The sequence below is a fragment of the Hyperoodon ampullatus genome (assembly GCF_949752795.1).
Source record: "Hyperoodon ampullatus genome assembly, chromosome: 14".
In the NCBI taxonomy this organism is placed as follows: domain Eukaryota; kingdom Metazoa; phylum Chordata; class Mammalia; order Artiodactyla; family Ziphiidae; genus Hyperoodon; species Hyperoodon ampullatus.
Window position 1 is genome coordinate 52,644,147 of NC_136927.1, and position 20,234 is coordinate 52,664,380.

General features: G+C 50.2%; 1 protein-coding gene across 2 annotated transcripts in view; it reads right to left on the reverse strand.

The window, feature by feature from the left end:
• COL26A1 (collagen type XXVI alpha 1 chain) overlaps positions 1-20,234 on the reverse strand; it is a gene marked incomplete at both ends in the record, with an annotated part of 175,641 nt that overhangs the window by 129,005 nt on the left and 26,402 nt on the right. For both annotated transcript variants that reach the window (XM_079720271.1, XM_079720270.1), the window contains one exon: positions 2,024-2,146. In XM_079720271.1, coding sequence (XP_079576397.1) covers positions 2,024-2,146 — 123 coding nt within the window. The remainder of the gene's footprint in view (positions 1-2,023; positions 2,147-20,234) is intronic.

A 20,234-nucleotide genomic window follows, 5' to 3' on the forward strand; every position in this document is an offset into this window, starting at 1 on the left:
GGTGGTTGCCAAGGGTGGTGGGGGGGGGATTGGGAGCTTGGGATTAGCAGATACAAACTGGTATATATAGAATGGATAAACAACAAGGTCCTACTGTATAGCACAGGAAACTATATTCAATATCCTGTGATAAACCATAATGGAAAAGAATATGAAAAGAATGTATATATATGTATAACTGAGTCACTTTGCTGTACAGTAGTAATTAACACAACATTGTAATTCAACTATACTTCAATAAAACATAAATTAAAAAAAGAAAATATATTTACATATATACATATAAGTGGAGAAAAAAGTCTGGAATGACATATTAATAATAGGATTATGGAGGTGGCATTGGGAGAGGAAAGAATGCTCATTTTTTACCTATTCAGTTATTACCAAATGTTTGAACTTTTTCTGCAGTGAGTATGTATCACTATCTTCATAATAAAAACAAACAATAATAATTCTGGCCCAGGACCAGACTCTCTGCCACATTTGTGGGTCCCACTAATTCATGCTGCAGGCTGATTCTGGTGTCAGCTCCATGGTGAGCCCTATAGGGGACAGCACTGTGTGGGCACAGGCCCTGACTCATGGGCTCATTCTCCATCTCTGGTGATGAAAACATATCCAACTCATGATGACCCTCTGATGGTTAATTTTATGTGTCAACTTGGTTGAACGACAGTACCCAGATATTTGGTCAAATGCAGATGGATGTTGCCATGAAAGTATTTCTTTTCTTTTTTTTTTTTTTTTGCGGTACGCGGGCCTCTCACTGTTGTGGCCTCTCCCGCCGCGGAGCACAGGCTCCGGACGCGCAGGCCCAGCGGCCATGGCTCACGGGCCCAGCCGCTCCACGGCACGTGGGATCCTCCCAGACCGGGGCACGAACCCATGTCCCCTGCATCGGCAGGCGGACTCCCAACCACTGCACCACCAGGGAAGCCCTGAAAGTATTTCTTTAGATGAGATTAACATCAAGGCGGTAAACTTTGAGTAAAGAGATGACCCTCCATAATGTGGTGGGCCTCATCCAATCAGGTGAAGGCTTTCAGAAAAAAACTGACTTCCCCTGAGGAAGAGTATATTCTGTCATCTGATTGCCTTCTGATTCCTTCTGAAACATCAGTTCTTCTCTGGGTCTCCGGCCCATTAGCCTATCCTGCAGCTTTTGGATGCGCCAACCTCTACCACCACATGAGCCAATTCCTTAAAAATCTCTCCATCTCCTATATATCTATCCAACACACACACACACACACACACACACACACACACACACACACACTTATTCTATTGGTTCTGTTTCTCTGGAGAACCTTGCCTAATAACAGACCTCATGCAGTAAGTCCTTTCAGTGGAGGGCACAAAGTGCTCTCTTAACACAGAAGGGAAAGGGATTTGGAGATTGAGGAGGGTGGTCCCAGGCAGAGATGAGGAAGGGTCTTTGAGGCAGAAACGCGGGGCTGGAGAGGTGTGGGGGTGAGGGCGTAAGGGAAGCCAGTCCCTGGAGCTGGAGCAGGGCCTGGAAGGGGAGAGGACAATGAGGCACTGCAAGGTGGGGTCTCAGAGACCCAGAAAGTCTGGTCATTCATTCAGAGCTCTCCCTGTGAACGCCGAGGAGCTGCTGAGGGCTGGGAGAGGAAGGCACTGGCGAGAGGAGCAAGACTGTGAACGGGGTGGGGCGTGAGGTGGGCGGGGCTATGAGGGGCAGGGCTTGAGGGGGCGGGCCTATGAGGGGGCGGGTCTCGAGAGGCGGGGCTTGTGGGGTCGTGTGTGAGGGGGCCTCACCTGGCCCTTCTGCTCATCAAATACCCACTGGATTGTGAGGACTCTTCTGTGTGGGAAGCATGTCCCTTTCATCTTTGCGCACGCACACCCCCCATGACCCGTACACAGAAGGTGCTCCATAAATGCGTGTCCGACTCTGTTTCCGAGAGTCAACCCCCCTATCCCAGCAGCTGTGCGAGGGTTGGATTCATCCAAGGGAACAGAAAGGCAAGGCAGAGCTGGTCAGCCCCGCGGCCTTTACCTCATGAGGTTGGCGCAGGGCCCGGGCCACCGGCAGCTCTGGTACACGCGCTGGACCACTGTCTCTGAGCCGTTCTGCACCTGGCAGGACACCGTCCGTGTCACCGTGTGATGGCACCAGTGCCTGTGGGGAGAGCAACAGTCAGGTCAGTCCTGCCTGTTCCTGAGGTGCCGACTGTGGATCAGAAGGCCGTGTGGGCCGAGGAGGGGCCCCTCCACAAGCCTGAGGGACAGTGCTCCTGGGTAAGGGGCCCACTGAGACCCTGCGTACCGGTCTAAGGGGAAGGGAGAGTACCCACACCCCCTAGCCATCAAGCCCCAGCATCATTTCAGTCTTCAAACACTCCGTGCGAAATCAGTGATAAAGGCTGTCCCCCTGCCAGGAAATCCCACCCTGGAGGGGAAGACGGTCGGCGAGATGAAGAGAACACACGGGAACGCTGGGTCATAGGAACAGCCACAGGATGAGCACAGGCAACTATGGGAACCCAGCAGGGCCCCCAACCCAGGTCCTAAGAAAGGCCAATCAGCTGAGAACTGAAAGGTCAGAGTCAGCAGACCCAAAGTGTGGGGGCAATGAGGGGGGACAGTTCACAGAGGAGAGAGCAGGGTGAGCAAGAGCACGTTGGCGAGACGGACTGCAGCTGCCCAGGGACCAGGGTGCAACTAGGCGTGGCCTGAAGGCTGGAGGAAGGGGAGTAGCCAGGAGAAAGGAAGAGGCGGGGAACCTGGCAGAGGTGGGTCTTATGAACTGGTGGGGAGCCACTGAAGGACTGGGGGGTGGGCGCGGTGGGGAATGACTCAGATGGGTCTGATTTTAGAAAAGCCCCTCTGGTGCAGTGTGTAAGAGCTGAGGAGGCCTGAGCTGGGGCCTGCAGCAGGGAAGAGGGGACATGTGCAAACAATATGGTGATTGGATCAAGATGGCAGACACCTCCCCCTCCCATCTCCAGATCCTAGATATTGAAAATCTAAAAATAAGTCCCCACTGTGACATCAGCAAGATGGTGGGAGAGGAGGTCCCTTACTCAATACCCTTCAGTAACAATAATTTGGCAGCCATTCTCGAACAAAAATGCCTTTGTGGGAGCTTTGGGATTTTTGCAAACTATTTATCTGATAAGGATTGATATCCAAAATATATAAGGAACTCATAAAACTCAATAGCAAAAAAAATAGTAATAATAATCCAATAAAAATGGCCAAAAAATCTGAATAGACATTTTTCCAAAGAATACATATAGATGGCTGACAGGTATATGAAAAGGTGCTCAACATCACTAATCATCAGGGAAGTGCAAATCAAAATAAGATATCACCTCACACTTGTCAGGATGGTTATTATCAAAAAGACATGAGACAACAAGAGTTGTTGAAGGTGTGGAGAAAAGGGGACCCTGGTACAGTATTGGTAGGAATGTAAATTGGTGCAGTCATTATGGTAGGTTCCTCAAAAAATTAAAAATAGAACTACCATATGATCCAGGAATCTCAATTCTGGGTATCTATCCAAAGGAAACAAAATCACTATCCCAAAGAGATATCTGCACCTCCACGTTCATTGCAGCACTATTCACAACAGCCAAGATGGAAACAACCTAAGTGTCCATCTACAGATAAATGGATAAAGAAAATGTAATGTATATGTACAATGGAATACAATTATTCAACCATAAAAAAGAAGGTAATCCTACCATTTGTGACAACATGGGTGAACCTAGAGGACATTGTGCTCAGTGAGTGAGTCAGACAAAGAAAGACAAATCTGTATGGTCTCACTTATAAGTGGAGTCTGAAAATGTCAAACTCACAGAACCAGAGAGTAGAATAGTGGTTGCCAGGGGAGGAGGAATGGGAGAGATGGGGAGATGTTGGTCAAAGGATACAAACTTCCAGTTATAAGATGAATAAGTTCTGGGGATCTAATGTACAGATTAGATCTGTACGTAGTGATTATAGTTCATAATACCATATTGTATACTTGAAATTTGCTAAGAGAATAGATCTTAAGTGTTCCTACCACACACATAAAAAAGGTAGCTTATGTGAGATGACAGATGTGTTAATAATCCATGGTAATCATTTCACGATGTATATGCAATTAAATCATCATGTTTTAAACCAAAAAACTCAAGTTGTACAACTTGAATAAACACTTTTTAAATTTGTCAGTCGGAGCTCAATAAAGCAGAAAATACAAATAAAGTAAAAATAAGTCCCTAACAGCACTGGAAAACAAAAAGCAGTGGGCCAGATATTTTGAGGAATCCTTGAGAGACTGAAAAGCACATGGGAATAAACTGAAGGAGGAAGCACAGTCCAAAACACACAGGGAAGATTGGGGCTCAAGGTGGGTGCAACATAGGAGCAGCAGAGGTGACTGTCAAAGGACCATGGTAGAAGGAGCCAGACAGGTAGGACCAGGATCCCTATCCCTGCTGGTGTCAAGAATCAGGCATTGAACTCACTTGTTTTGTGGCAGGTGTGGTCAGAATGGGTGCCTCAAAGGTTGATGACCCTCAGAAGAAACAGGGACCCTCTCAAGGTCAGACAACTGAATTCTTGCACATTCTTTATCCTATACCACCAACCCTCCAAGAGGCAAGCAGCAGTGAACACAGAAAGAGACAAGCTGATGGAAAAACCCAAATGCCAAGAATTTCAAATTATTTAAGAAAAAAGGCCAATACCCTGAAGGAAAGGCACTGACTCAACAGATAATAAATCACACTTCAAGAAAAAACAATTAATGAAGCAAATAATGGAGACAGTTTTTTCAAGCACAGTTAAAGTCCTTAAAGAGAGAGAATTTTTCACTCATAAGAAATATTATGAAATCAAAAAATTAGATATGTTAGAAATGAAATGTATGACTGTGAAAATAAAAAGGCTCGACAGGTGGGCTGAAAACACAGAACAGACAAAGCTAAGGAATCAGCTGATGAGCTGGAAATCTGAGCCATGAACTTTCCAAGGATATACTGCAAAGGGACATAGAGATGGAAAATGTGTGAGAAAAGGTGAGGTACCTGGAGGACAGACCAAATTCCAGGATACATCTATTAGTAGCCCTGGAAGGGGAGATCAGAGAGAGCACAGGGAAGTATAGACTTAAAGCGATAATAAAGAATATTTCCCAGAGCTGAAGAAAGACACGAATTCTTTTGTGTGTGTGTGAATAATGTTTATTTTTTAATTGAGATATAGTTGATTTACAATGTTTCAGGTATATAGCAAAGTGATTCAGTTATATATACATATTCTTTTTCAGATTCTTTTCCATTATAGGTTATTACAAGATACTGAGTATAGTTCCCTGTGCTATACAGTAGGTTCTTGTTGTTTATCTATTTTATATATTGTAATGTGTATCTATTAATCCCAGATTCCTAATTTATCCCTCCCCCGACCTTTCCCCTTTGGCAACCGTATGTTTGTTTTCTATGTCTGTCAGTCTATTTCTGTTTTGTAAATAAGTTCATTTGTATTATGTTTTTAGATTCCACACATAAGTGATAACCTATGATATTTGTAAAAGACATGAATTCTTAATTCAAAAGGGCCCACTGAGTGCTAAGCAAGATGAACAAAGACAAACATATTGCGGTGAAATTTCAGAACACTCAGAATGAAGAGAAAATACTAAACACTGAAGAAAGAAAAGAAAAAACAAATCACCTACAATAAACTGAAATTAGATTTCTTATGAGCAATATCAGAATCAAGAATATAGTGACACAACTGCTTCAAAGTTTTGAGGGGAAATATTTAGAACCCAGAATTCTATACCTGAACAAACTCTTCTTCAAAGGTGAAGGCAAAATAAAGACATTTTCAGATGCACAAGAACTCAGAAAGTTTACCAGTCACCTTTTCTGAAAGAATTACTAGAGGATGTATTCCAACAAACTAATGGACATAGGAGAGCATAGGAGGAATATATTAAATATGAGGAGCAGTTACAAACAAAGAAACAATAATAAGATTTAAAAACAGCCTAGGGCTTCCCTGGTGGCGCAGTGGTTGAGAGTCCGCCTGCCGATGCAGGGGACACGGGTTCGTGCCCCGGTCTGGGAAGATCCCACATGCCACTGAGCGACTAAGCCTGTGTGCCATGGCCACTGAGCCTGCGCATCTGGAGGCTGTGCTCTGCAACGGGAGAGGCCACAGCAGTGAGAGGCCCGCGTACCGCAAAAAAAAAAAAAAAAAAAAAAAACAGCCTAGATCTAAAATCCAAGGTGATCTAAATATGGACAATGGCAAAGAGGGGACAGAAGGAACTAATATTTGCTGAGACTTTTGTCTTGTTTAAGGAAAGGATATAGAAACTGTGCAACTTTAGGTGCAGTAGATAAATATACAATTAAATTTTTTAATTTAAAAAAATTTTTTAATTTTAAGATAAATACTAGAGAGTGTAGGAAGAGGACATAAAACTGACAAACCATGAAAGAAAGAAGTAAAACAAAGATTTGATTAACCCAACAGAATGCTAGAAAAGCAAGAAAGTAGCAACAGAAAACACAATAATTAGAAGACAATGAAATTAGAAAGGAGAAGAAAGGATTTAACAAAGATGGAAGCAGAAATTAATGAAATAGGGCTTCCCTGGTGGTGCAGTGGTTAAGAATCCACCCCCAAAGCAGGGGACATGGGTTCGCTCCCTGGTCGGGGAAGATCCCACATGCTGTGGAGCAACTAAGCCCGTGCACCACAACTACTGAGCCTGTGCTCTAGAGCCCTCAAGCCACAACTACTGAGCCCACGTGCTGCAACTACTGAAGCCCACGCACCTAGAGCCCATGCTCCGCAACAAGAGAAGACACCACAATGAGAAGTCCACGCACCGCAACCAAGAGTAGCCCCGCCCCCGCCACAACTAGAGAAAGCCCGCGTGCAGCAACGAAGACCCAATGCAGCCAAAAATAAATAAAAATTTTTTAAAAAGAAATTAATGAAATAGATTACTTCCAAAAGTGAATCAACAAAATCAAACACAGGTCTAAAAAAAATCAAATAGACAAAACCTAGACAATTTTTAATGAGTAACAAACAAAAGACATAAGAAGACATTAAGAACAAGAAAAAAATCCCCATAGAGATTAGAAATTGTAAATAAATATTATGTCTGATCTTACATCAACATTTTTCAAAATCTTGACAACTGGACAATTTTCTAGGAGAATATATTGGCACAGTCAAAAATACCATGAAAGAACATGAAAAAGTAATCAAAACTTGATCCCTCTCCCCAAAGGCATCAGGAGACCTGGTTCTGCCACCAGACTGCTGTGTGACTTGAGCAAAGTGATGTTCCCTCTCTGAGCCTCAGTTAAATAAAAAAATTCTACCTCTCAAGATTATTGTGAGGACTAAATGAGCAGATCCATGTGGCACTACCTACCCCAAGGTGTCATGATTGATTAGCTGGCTACTGAAACCCCACAACGTTCATACAAGTGTAAGGACTGTCCTTCCTATTTTGCAGATGGGAAAAGAAGTACTGAGAGATGAAACCTCACTGCCCATGGCTCAAATCAGAGGCAGAGCTGGGAAGGGAATCCAGCCTTCCTGCCCAGGCGGCCAGTAGGGTCCCAACTGTACAATTAAAACCACTGCCTCTGCTAGTTACTCAGGGAAACTGGGCCTGGACCCCTCCTCCATCTCTACCAGGGAGTATCAGTACCACCTTGGGCATTCAGCATGAGTCTCTTCGGGATGAACTGCTGTCCAATCCAAGGACAATGCTCCACCCTGAGATCTGGCCCTGGCGATCTGGAACAGACAGAGTCCAGCCACCTCTGGGTCAGAGCTTTCTATAGGGAAATGAGCTATGAACTGGAAAACATTTTCAAATGCCTTGATTCATCATCTCCAGACATTTGATCTTTTAACGGGCTGTAAATGGTTTCCCAAAATTAAAACCTGGCCAAAAACAATGAAGAAGGCAGGCAAGAGACAAGGAAAGAGGGCTCCGGGCCTTTTCAGATGGAATTCTAAACCCCATTCATCTCCAGGCATCCGCAGTTCCAGGGAATCTTGGTGTCAGGCACTCTGCTCCCATATGGGGTCCCCCTTAGGATCCCCATCTCCTGAGTATCATATCTATGCCTCCTGTTTTGTGGGTGGCATCACACCACCACCGCCACCCCTGACCATGGTGGGTGCACAGTGATGGGTCAACAAGGCTGTAAGGGCTACAGGATGACTCCACCCAGAGACAGGCTTGGCAGGAGAAGTACATCCCTTCTGTGACCCTACTGGAAGGACTGGCCCAGGGGCAGAGATTTTGGGAGTGGCAGGGCTGGTCTTCAAACTGCCTAAGAAGTAAGGGTGGCCTCAGCAGCCTTCATCAGGATGGGGCAGGACTGGCTTTATTTGGGGGCATCATCTCAGTGACCTCCCTTCATCATCTCCCCCCCACCCTCCTCAGCTGAGCTCTCGTGGAGGGTCCAGGATGGGAAACTCACTCCCAGCCTTGGGGACGGATCTGCTCCCCTCCAGGCCCGTCTTATGGGGAGAGGCCCGCTCCCTGATGGGGACGAGAAGCTGACTTGGCCCCGCTCCACCAGGCCTGGGGGCTGCTCCTACAGCAGCTTTTGCCACGCTACGTGTCTGGCTCTGTGGCTTGGCCAAGCCGTGAAATCCTTAATTTAGAGTCCTTTGGGAAAACAAGTGCTAAGTGCTTTCAGGAAATCATGTCATGATGGAATGGAGGGGTCTTCAGGACACCGCCAGCCCATGCCCTCCTCGGAACATAACTAACCAACCCATCTATTTCGCCCGGGGGATGCAACCACATCAGCCCTTCTCCCCTTAACCCTGAGGCCCCCTCCTGCACCGGCCCATGAGCCCCAATTCTATCTGAGCTTTGCTTTGGGACCTGATCTCACCTTCCCCTCCACCCCCAGGACCCTGAGCCTGAACCAAGCCCGAGGGCTTTGACAGTGATCTCCCTCCCCACGAGGACCACCCAGTCTGCCCCCATGTCACTGTCCCATGCTCTGCTCCACCCCAGTGTGGCATCACCTCAATGCTTCCTCTTGAACCCCAACATATGTGCTCCACTTGCCTGGACACACATCCTCATAGCCCATGGAACACCTCAGGACACACTATTTCAATCCATCCACTACGGAGACCATCGCTATCCAACCCCTTCTCGCTCCATCTTGGTGACCAGCACCCGTAAGTTCTCGGTCCCCTGACCCAGAACCTCCCGGGGCAAGTCGCCACAGAACCCACATTTTCCCTCCCTTACTCTCCACAGCTGATCAGCCCCCACGTCAGGCAAGTCCTGCCTGCATCCCAGCCCTGGTCCCTTAGTCCTGATTCCCACAGCCAGGCCCCTGCTGGTCGGCCAGCATCCGTCCTGTTTCCCTGCAGTCTCCTCGAGGTGCCACCAGAGGGCGCTCCCTAAACCACAAATCTGGCCCTGTCACCCGGCCTCTGGAAACCCTTTCCTAGCTCCCCATCCTCCACGGTTCCCACCCACCTCCTTGTTGTCACCTCCCACCACGCTCCATCTTGCCATTTACGCTGTTACTTTGTCCTCTCTGGCATGCCATCCCACCTTCTTTCACTCAGCCAACTCTTACCCTACCCGTCTCCATTCAGGCTCTGTCCCCTCCTAGAAGCCCTCCCTGACCCCCTGCTCCACAGGGCCCCCTGCATGCCTCTATCTTAACCCTCATCACACCTGAAGACCACAAGCTCCGGAGGACAGCAGGCTCAGGGCAGGCCCCATAAAGGTGTGCTCATCTGACCCCAAGCCCCGCATCCCAGAGGAACCTTTTCCCATCCACATTCACTCACTCTCTTACCAAAAACTGCTTCTTGGGCTTAGCACCATGGGGTTTGCTCACGTGGCTGCAGCCACCCACCTCAAGGTTGGGGGTGTCCTGTGTCAGGCCCCTCTCCACCTGGCCCTCACTGTTCTATTACCTGACCACACCTGCCTGACCCCTACAGAGGCCAATTCCAGTGGGGTTGCCTGCCAGCTTGGCTCAAGAAACTCTGTGAGAAATGAGGTTTGCAACCTAAAGGCCATGGCCAAGTGGATAGGCAATTCAGATGATGCTGAGGCCACACCCATGACAAAGAGCCCACAGGGCCTGGACTGGCTCCCTGAGAGATGCAGGCAGAGGAGCCAGCTCCCAGCCCCTTCCAGGGACAGGAAGAACAACTCTGGCGCAGACAGAATCAGCCTGCCAGGATCCTTACCATACAGAGACCCTCTTCTGTGGGCAGAGTCAGGCCCAGTACCCCAAGACCTGTTTTATGGTTGGCAAAGCAGTTTCACATACTGTTATAGGCTGAATTGTGTCCCCCTCACACACAAATTCATACACTGAAGCCCTAACCCCAATTACCTCAAAATCTGACTGTATTTGGAGATAGGGTCTTTAAAGAGGTAATTACATTAAAGTGAGGGCCTTAGGGTGGGTTCTAATCCAATAGGACTGGTGTCATAAGAAGAGGAAGTTTGGGGGCTTCTCTGGTGGCGCAGTGGTTGAGAGTCCACCTGCCGATGCAGGGGACATGGGTTTGTGCCCCGGTCCGGGAAGATCCCACATGCCACAGAGCAGCTGGGCCCATGAGCCATGGCCGCTGAGCCTGCGCGTCTGGAGCCTGTGCTCCGCAACAGGAGAGGCCACAACAGTGAGAGGCCCGCGTACCGCAAAAAAAAAAAAAAAAAAAAGAAGAGGAAGTTTGGATTCGAATGTGAACACAGGGAGAAGGTGGCCATCTGAGAGGCCTCAAGAGAAAGCACCCTTGTCAGCACCTTGATCTTGGACTTCCAGCCTCCAGAACTTTAAGGAAATTAACTTCTGTTGTTTCAGCTGTCCCCTGTGTGGTACTTTGTTATGGCTGCCCTAGTCAACTCACACACATACGTGACCTTGTTTATCTTCTCAACAAGTCTCAGGTAGGAATTCTACAAAGAAGGAACCCCAGACTGCAGGGGAGACTCGAGGTCACACAGTGATAACTGATCAGTTTAGGTTCTTTTCTTTTTTTTTTTGAACTGAAGTATAACTGACCTACAACGCTATGTTAGTTCCAGGTGTACAACATAGCGGTTCAATATTTCTATACATCACAAAATGATCACCACGATAAGTCTAGTTACCGTCCGTCACCATACAAAGTTTTTACAATATCATTGACTATATTCCCCATACTGTACATTTTATCCCTGAGATTCGTTTATCTTGTAGCTGGAAGTTTATACCTTTTATCTTAGGTCTTGAAGATCAGCCTTCTGATTCCAAACCCCAGGCTGTATCCACCTTGCCAGTGAGAACAGCAGAGTTAGACAGCAAATACAGCATCCCCTGGCAGGCCCTTACGAGCCGTGTCCCTCAGGGGACCACCTCACATGCAAAACAGCAAGCAGAGGGGACGGCCCCCACCTCATGCGTGAAACCATTGGGAGAACTGTTGAGGGCAGTTCAGGCCACAGCAGGGCTCACAGGGTGGGCTCCAAGGCCCCTGCCCTGTCCCCTGCCCCCTCTTCCCTGCGGTTACCTAAATCAGACCTCCATTCAGCCTCACACAATCCTGGGTGGTCAGAACTGCTGTTATGCCAGTTTTCCAGGTAAGGAAACCGAGGCACATCCAAGGCCACCCAACAAGTCAACAGACAACCCAGATTCGAGCCCAGCCCCTAGCCCCCTGACTACCCTGCCGAATTGACTTAGAGGTCACCCTGAGTGTGTGGGTCTCGGCATATGGTGGTCTGTCCACCTGGGGCCGTGCTGCCAGGATAGGGCCGTGCCACAGACCATGATGAAGGCAGCGGGGCTGCTGAGAGAAACCGCGGAAGACCAGGAGCTGGCAGATGCAGGGCCTGGGTCTTGGGAGGGGGTCAGGATCCAAGCTAGAGCTCCCCAGCCCAGAGCAAGGAGCCAAATCTAACAAGATGAAACATGACCAGGCAAGTGTGGAGTCCTGCACTGCAGCCCCCAACCCAGCGGACAGGCCCCAGATGGGCGCAGTGGTTCTCGCCAACAATAAGTTCGCCGTGAGTCAGAGGTGTGTGCAGCCTCCAGAAAGCGAAGGCAATCTCAGGCCATCTTAAGAGCAGAATAATGTCGAGAACATCCCTGCTCCCCCCTGCATTGGCCCACATATGGTGGACCCTGGGCCATGCCACCCAGATCCTCCTCAGTGAAGGGTCTTTAGACCTCAGCTGCCCAGGACCACCTTGCCCAAGGGCCGGCTCTTCCTGGGGCCCCGTCCAGTGTCTGGTCCCTGCATAAGATGAAAGGCTCAGTCATATGGACCTCAGGATGACTTGAAGGGCCATTGTAGGTGCAGGGCCCCCAGGAGGTCAATGGTAGTTGTCACTGGGTCCACATCAAAGCTCAACTTCTCCTTCTAACTCCTGCTTCTGCCCCTCCCTTCCAAGGGCATCAATCTTAAGAGGCGCCCCCAATACACGTCCTCCCTCTTGGACCGCATCTCAGAATCTGCTTCCTGGAGACTCCACCTGGTGTCTGCCGTGAGCCCCAACAGGAAAAGGAACCAACTGAGACCCAGTGAGCTGGGAGGAGAGGGCTGCGACCGCTGTCCTCTGAGCAGGAGACACCAGGGCTGGGAGGAGGGGAAGGTTGGCCTGCAGAGCAGTGAGTGTCCATGGGAAGAGGACAGGTCAGAAGCCCAAGATTTGGTGACGTGGAGGGGAAGGCCCCATGCCCCTTGGGTCCACATCTGCCCTCTCCAGCAGCAGAGGCCTGTTGACAATGGAGCGTTCGGATATACTGAGCAGAAATAAGCTGAGGGCCGTGGTGGCGGGAAGCAGCTCTGGGAGGCCAGCTCTCCCCCCCGCCAAGATAAGTGCAGGGGAGCTAGACAACACTTGCTCGTGGGGCCGCAGAGGGCCCGGAGTCGGGTCAGAACACGACATCCACCAGAAGGCAGAATTCCACTCAGGCTGGGGAGGTACCTGTTTCCAGAGGGTGGGCCATGGGTGCAATGAGCTGCCCGCACGTTTGTAGTGGGCGCCCTGTCCTGGGAGGGGAACGGTGAGCAGAGGCAGGACACCCACTCGGTGGATGGAGGGTGAAGATACACAATTGACCCTCAAAGAGCATGGAGACTCACCCTATTGGAAAAGAGGAGGTAAGACATGGAAGATTTGGGGGGTTTTTTGGCTGTGCTGTGTGGCTTGCGGGCTCTTAGTTCCCCGACTAGGGATCGAACCCAGGCCACCAGAGTGAAAGCACCGAGTCCTAACCACTGGACTGCTAGGGAATTCCCAAGACTTGGAAGATTTTTAAATGAGAGGGGAACCTGGTCAGTGGGGTTCCAGAAGGACCCTCTGTTGGCAGGGGGGAGGGCAGAGGCTGAGCCCATTTGGGATAAACGGGCACAGACCATGAAGGGACCAGCCGAGGCCCTGCGGAAGCCCCCTGAAATGGTCTTTACCACCTGGATCCAAACGGGGCCAACCCATGGACCACTACGCACTGTCTCCCAACAAAGTAAGTGTCTCTACGGCTGACGTTGCTCTCCATCTCTCATCTCTCATCCACCTAAACCACTGTCCGGAGTTAGGGTTTTGTTTATGTAAGGATAACTGAGTGTATGTTACACTAAGGCCTGATGGGTTTTCAGGGCACAAAAACCAGTAGGAGTGTTTGGATAAGCAGATCAATTTGCCTGCATCTCCTCACAGGCGTTTTTACTGGAACGGTCCGTTTCAAGGCAACACTGGGGAGGAATTTAAGTACATTTAAGGTCACTGACTTTTAGAGGTAAAGGATGTTGATCCGAAAGCCCCGTGGCAACTGACCAAACGCTTCTGTAAAAAAGGAGGGTGATGGCACAGACTCCAGGGTCCTGCACGCACACACGGAGGCTTGGAGGGCAAATGCAGATTTGCATGTGTGGGGGGCTGGAGAGCCGGCAGGCCCCAGGGAGCACGGCTGTGCCACAGGCAGCCTCTGGGCTTCCTCCCACTTAATTATTGTCTGCATTCATCCTCTAGCACCTTCCACAGCTGAGAATTCCTGAGGCCTCCCCCCACTGAGAGGAGGCTGGAAAGAGCCTTGCACAGAACATCAGCTACTTAGGGGTTGAATTTCCCATTCAGAGGAGGGCAGCTAAGGGAGTATATGATTTGGCCGAACAGACCATGTGGTTTTGAGCATTTTGCCACAAGTTGTGAGAAGATGGGGCCAAAGGCGTTGCATGGGGTCAGCGTTCCAGCCCACATTTGGGGGGACCACGTGCTGAGATGCTCTCTGGCTAAGCACTTTAGTGGTCCCGTGACCAGCACTTTTCATGAGAACCCCTGAACCTGGCACATCGTAAGTGCTCAGTAAACGTTACTCTTACTCCTGCTTTAGCTTCCAACTTCCTTCAAGTGGATAGGGTCACCTTCCTTACTCAGCATCACCCGGAAACTTGTTACACATGCGTATTCCTGGGGCCCGTCCTCACAGAATCTGAGGCAGTAGGTGGTTTTGAGAGATGGTGCACTTGAGAAAGACCATGAAGGACTGTGTCTTTGAGAAAGACACTGCTAGATCCTGTCCTGATCTTGGACACAAGAAAGCTCTGCTTTCCGCAGAGGTCACTCACTGACCAAATGCATCCTGGTGCCCCAGTGGACACCGAGGACCATCGGCAGGTCCAGAACAAATGCACAGCACCTTGCTGACTCATTGCGGGGATGAGTAATGCTTACTGAGCACTTACGTTGATTGTACTTCATAATGGAAATATAATCATGATCCTGAACTAGCTCTATCTTTTCCAGGACAAAGGAAGACTTTGCTCTTTACCCAATGGTGTCTGCATTTTTTTTCTCCACTAGATGATGGACAGTTTCAGAGACTATATCTGGGTCTGTGAGGGTCAGACTGCTCTGGCTTGACCAGCTCCTTGGTTTGGGGTTTTAGGATCCTTGGGATATAAATGTTTCACTTCCATAAACATCAGCATAGCATGTGCCCCAAGACTCCTACTGTTGACTGCCAACCAAGGCGCTGGCTCTGCGGGGCCGAGGGGGCATCACTCGCTGATTTGCACAAATGTCCACGGAGCCCCCGCCTCATGCAAGGCCCCTGACTAGCTGCGTGATCCCACACACTATGGGATGTGGAAAGTGCCCAGGATGTGGGTGGGTCAGGAGAGCTGGGCTCCAGTCCTGGTTCTGCTCTGCCTAGCTGAACGGGCTTCATGGCACCTGAGCCTCTGTGGCCTCCTCTCTAAAATGGGAATAATAACATGCAGCCTGGGATCCACAAAAATAAATGAATGTGTAAGCAGTTTGTCACTTGTAAAGGAAAATCAGTGGTAGTGACCACCATGGTTACTGCTGCCAACAGGTACGGGCAAAGGCCATACAGCAGACTGCTGGGCAAATTACTGGAACATTCCCCTGAGGGCCCAGCCCCTTGGAACTCAGAATGCCCATCTCTGAGAATCTCTGCTGCAACATCCAGGGGAAGGAATGGTGCCCCGTGAGGGAGGGGACACATGGAAAGGCCACCACTCCTAAGCTCCCACCACTGCTGATGTGCTGGAAAATTCTCCTGCTTGGTGAAGCAGTCGGAATGTTGTTTAGGTATATTTTCCAGACACCATCTTGCTATGGACTTGGATGGAGGATGACGAAAGCTTTGTACCACAAGAGGTTTTGCAAAGATCATCTTGTCCCAACCCCTTCTCTTTACAGGTGAGAAAAGAAGGGAAGGACCCAAGGTGGATGGCAAGCTGGTGGCAGAGTCGGGGACGAAAGCCAGGACTCCTGTTTTTAATTTTCTCCCCTCCTTCTGCAATCAGCGGGGAGAGTGGTTCCCAGTGTTCACTTGAGGAAAAAAAAAACTGATAAGAATCTGAGGAATGTGACGGCTGAAAGGGACTGACTGTGGAATTTGGCATTTGATACCCGCGGAGGATCACACACAATTACGACCAAGCGAGTCTCCTGTGAGCAGAACACCTTCTGGACCTGCATCCCTTTCCAGAGGAAAGGGGTTCCGGCTCTAAACACCAGGCCCAGCTGGGTGGCCCATGACACCCCAGAAACCCACAGCTGTCGGAGTCTCTAAGGAATGCGTCAATTCCCCTGCAAAGGGCAAAATCCAGGAGAATGAATGAAGTGTTCCAAATTACATCCTGCTGTTTGTGAAGTTTGCCTTTTCTTTGGGATCACCACTTCTCAAATCTGCCTTTGCTTCCTACCTCTTAGAGGTATCTTGCTATCAGCACTACTCATTGATGGCCCATTCACCCCTCCAGCAGGTAGCCGGGAAACATGGGTAGACACCAGTAGATCCTGCCCTTTCCATCTGAGATCAGCCAGTGGGTTCCAGGGGTCTTCCTCACAAGAGCTTCCAGAGCTCTGGACTGGGGGGTCCGGCTGCAGGAATTGCTGTGTGACTCTGTACATCCCTTTCTGGGCCTCTGCCTCCTCCTCAGCAGCGGATGAAACTCACAAGGCAGCATCAGAGCTAGGGGACTATTACAGAGGCCATCACCCCCACCTCGGCAGAAGGGCCCGAGCAACACTGCCTCTCGCCAGAAGCCAGAACAGTTGGGAAACTGGACTGGCCGAGCAAGGTACCACGTCCTCCAGCCGGCCAGGGCCAGGCTTCTACCACCTACAGAACTGGTGGTGTCAGGGAAAGCCTTAGCCCTACATCCTTTCCAGGCAGGTAGTTCTGCAAACACCTGGGTCTCCAAAATCATCCCCCAGCCAGGGGCTCGGAGAGAATTTCCAGCAAAGCAGAGCCACCCGTGTGGGTCACGTCAGGCACAGAAGTGAGCCACTGTCCACCTACCCCGTCTAACTGTGGCTTCCAGAGCAAAGACACTCTGAGCTCCCGATGGTGGTTCTAAGCCATTTGGTCCATTAACTTTTTTTTTAAATATAAATTTATTTATTTATTTTTGGCTGCACTGGGTCTTCATTGCTACGCGCGGGTTTTCTCTGGTTGCGGCGAGTGGGGGCTACTCTTTGTTGCGGTGCATGGGCTTCTCATTGCGGTGGCTTCTCTTGTTGTGGAGCACGGGCTCTAGGCGTGCAGGCTTCAGTAGCTGTGGCACTCAGGCTCAGTAGTTGTGGCTCGCGGGCTCTAGAGCACAGCCTCAGTAATCGTGGCACAGGGGTTTAGTTGCTCTGCGGCCTGTGGGATCTTCCCGGCCAGTGTCCCCTGCATTGGCAGGCAGATTCGTAACCACTGCGCCACCAGGGAAGTCCCAGTCCATTAACTTTTATTAAGCCCTCTCTAGGCACCAGCCCCTGACGTGGTCACTGGCTGACAGAGCAGGAAGGAGATCTGCGATCTGGGGGAAGGACACAGACGATGCGAAGGACCACAGAAATAGGAGGCAGGTGATGAGAACAGGCCAGGACCTGGGTTGCTGGGGGAGCCCTGAGGAGGAGATGCCTGGTTCTGCCGGGGAGGGATGGTAAGGTCAAACCGCCCCGACCCTGCCCCGCTGCCCAGGGACTCTGATCCCCCAGAGCCACGTCCTGCCTGGCCCCCCCAGGGCCCTCCATGCCGGTAGCAGCTCAGTCTTCCCTGGTTCCCCACCAAGATGCTCTGCTGTCCTCCCCTCCCCTCCTCTCCATTCCCCCCACCTGCAGGCCGCCCACCTCCCAATCCACTGAGAACGCTGAGCCCACAGGCGCACACTCCCTTGGCTTCTTCCCCAGCCTCCTCCAGGCTTAGCAGGGCTGAGTGCTCCCCCTCCCACTCACCTGGAAGCAGGTGGCCTCTCTGCCTCTCAGCTCACCTGGGATCAGGAGGCCATGCCAGGTGTCCCCCCACCTCCCAACCCCTATATATTCCATGTTTTCATGTCCATTCTCCACTGGATCTTACTCCAGTGACCTGCATGTTCCAGGCTCTCGCACCAGATCTGGGTCCCCATGCCCGGGGTTCGTCCTTCTCTCTCCTGCTCTTCTTCAGGGTCGCAGTTCTCAAAAGAGGAGTCCACACGCCCGCGTCTCAGTCCCTGTCTCCCAAATCTCCCCTCCTGACTCTCTGAACCCTGTCAACTCCTCCTTTCCTCCGCCCTCTCTGAGCCTCATCTAGATGTCGGGGTCCCGCAGATCCCATGAACCCTCCCCCGTCTCCCTCTATGCCCACCTGGAGGGAGCTCGTCCACTCCAGACCTCTACGGGGAAGGCCCCCGGTCATCTTCTCCAGGACGTCCGGGCACTGCACTCTCCCCAGGCTCAGATGCAAACCCAGCATCACACCAAACTGACTTCCCTTCGCCACACCTCGGCCCTTCGTTCAGCAAACAGCACCATTCCCCAGCATCTCAGCCCCCTCGCCTGCACCAGGGCTTTATGCTGTCTCCTCAGCACCCACTGGGCTGCTACATCACCCTCTCACTCCTGCTGCCACTGGTCCAGGCCTCCCAGGTCCCTCCCAGGATGCACACAATCCTGGGCGGAGGGGAAGGACCCCCAGCATCCAGCATCAGCCTGACTCCGAGCCGGGGCTGAGGAACTTTCATGAGGAGGATGGTCATTTGCAAAAGCTTGAAAGCGCTAGAATTGCCAGAGAAGCGGTATGTGGCTGGAGTGGCCTCGGGGTTCCAGCCTTGGCCTGAGGCCGGGGGAGCCTTCAGAACAGTTTGTAAGCAAGGGCAGGACGTGAACACAGCTAAGTTCCAGAAGGTTTTCTCCAGAGCCCCTGTGTGCACGACTCCAGGGCTGAGACACCACCCGAAGGCTGCAGCCTCCAGAGAAGCCTGGTCCAATGTAATTCCTCAGCCCCACTTTTTTCTCCGCTGTGATTGAAGGCAGATGTCCCCCTGGTCGGGCAGCCCACCTTCCCCTCACCTCTCCCCTTTCATCTGGTGGCTTTGCCCAAGTCCTCCAGGCACCACAGGGCCGGCCACAAGAAAGACACAAAATCACCGGAGAAGAAGTGCCCCTCTCCCCTGGCATCCAGCAGAGAGACGCACTATCAAGTTCTTGGTTTGTTTCTGCAGTGCCGTTGTCCCTCCATTCCCGCTGATGAAAGGGCTTTCCTCCCAGGAATGCCCGCAGACAGGTGATTCCCACAGAGCAACTCAGGAGGGCCCTTCCATCTGCACCTCATCCATCTCAGGAGCGCGGCCGCCAGGACCAGGCCGGCTAATGCACTCCTATTTGTGGGTTTTGCCATGGGATCAAGAAAGAAAATTAAATGCATCACAAGCTGCAGGATGCTGTGAACCAGGCCTCCCAACGGTCATTCACACAAGAAAAAGCTGAAAACTAATGACTTGCAGTTTTCCTGCTAGAAAGGCTTCTCTTCATCAGGCCTATGGTGGGGTTGCCAAGCTTTTGGTTAGAATTCCTCTGGATAAGGGTTTCTCCCCTCCAGAAGAGACCTCACAACAGTGAGGCCTGGAAACCAGCTTTTTTTTTTTTTTTCTAAACCATTTTATTGAAGTATGATTGACATACAAAAAGCTGTACATATTTAATGGATACAACGTGATGAATTCAGAGGTAAGTATATGCTAGGGAAACGATCACTACAATCTATGCCACAAACATATCCATTACCTCCAAAAGTTTCCTCCTGCCCTGTTTATTATCATTATTATTATTACTATTACTTTGTGGTAAGAACACTTAACACAAGATCGACCCTCTTGGCAAATTTTTAAACACACACTACAGCATTGTTAACTACACAGCATATCTAGAACTTACTCATCTTTGTAGCCTTTGACTAGTACCTCCCCATTGTCCCTCCTCCCACCATCCCACCCTCTGCTTCTATAAATTTGACTATTTTAGGTCCTTCCTGTAAGTGGTCCCAGGCAGTATTTGTCCGTCTGCATGTAGCCTATTTCATTTAGTATTCTGTCTTCCGGTTCCATCCATGTTGTCACAAATGGCAAGATTTTCTTCTTTTTAAAGGCTGAATAATATTCCACTGCACACCAATACCACATGTTCTTTATCCATTCATCCGTTGATGGGCAGAAACCTGCTTTAGGTGACAGAAAGTTCCAGCAACAGCCCAGAAGAGCAGAAGGTCTCCTGCTTTCTGATCCCCAGAGCCTTGGAGTCAGGACGTGGGTGCTGTGACCATTCTCCAGATGAAAATACTGTGGTTCAGAGTGGGGACATGGTGTGTTGGTGTGCTAGGGCTGCTGTAACAAAGTACCATCAACTTAGCAATGTAAAATGATATATATTTATTATCTCACAGCTCTGGAGGCCAGAAGTCCAAAATCAG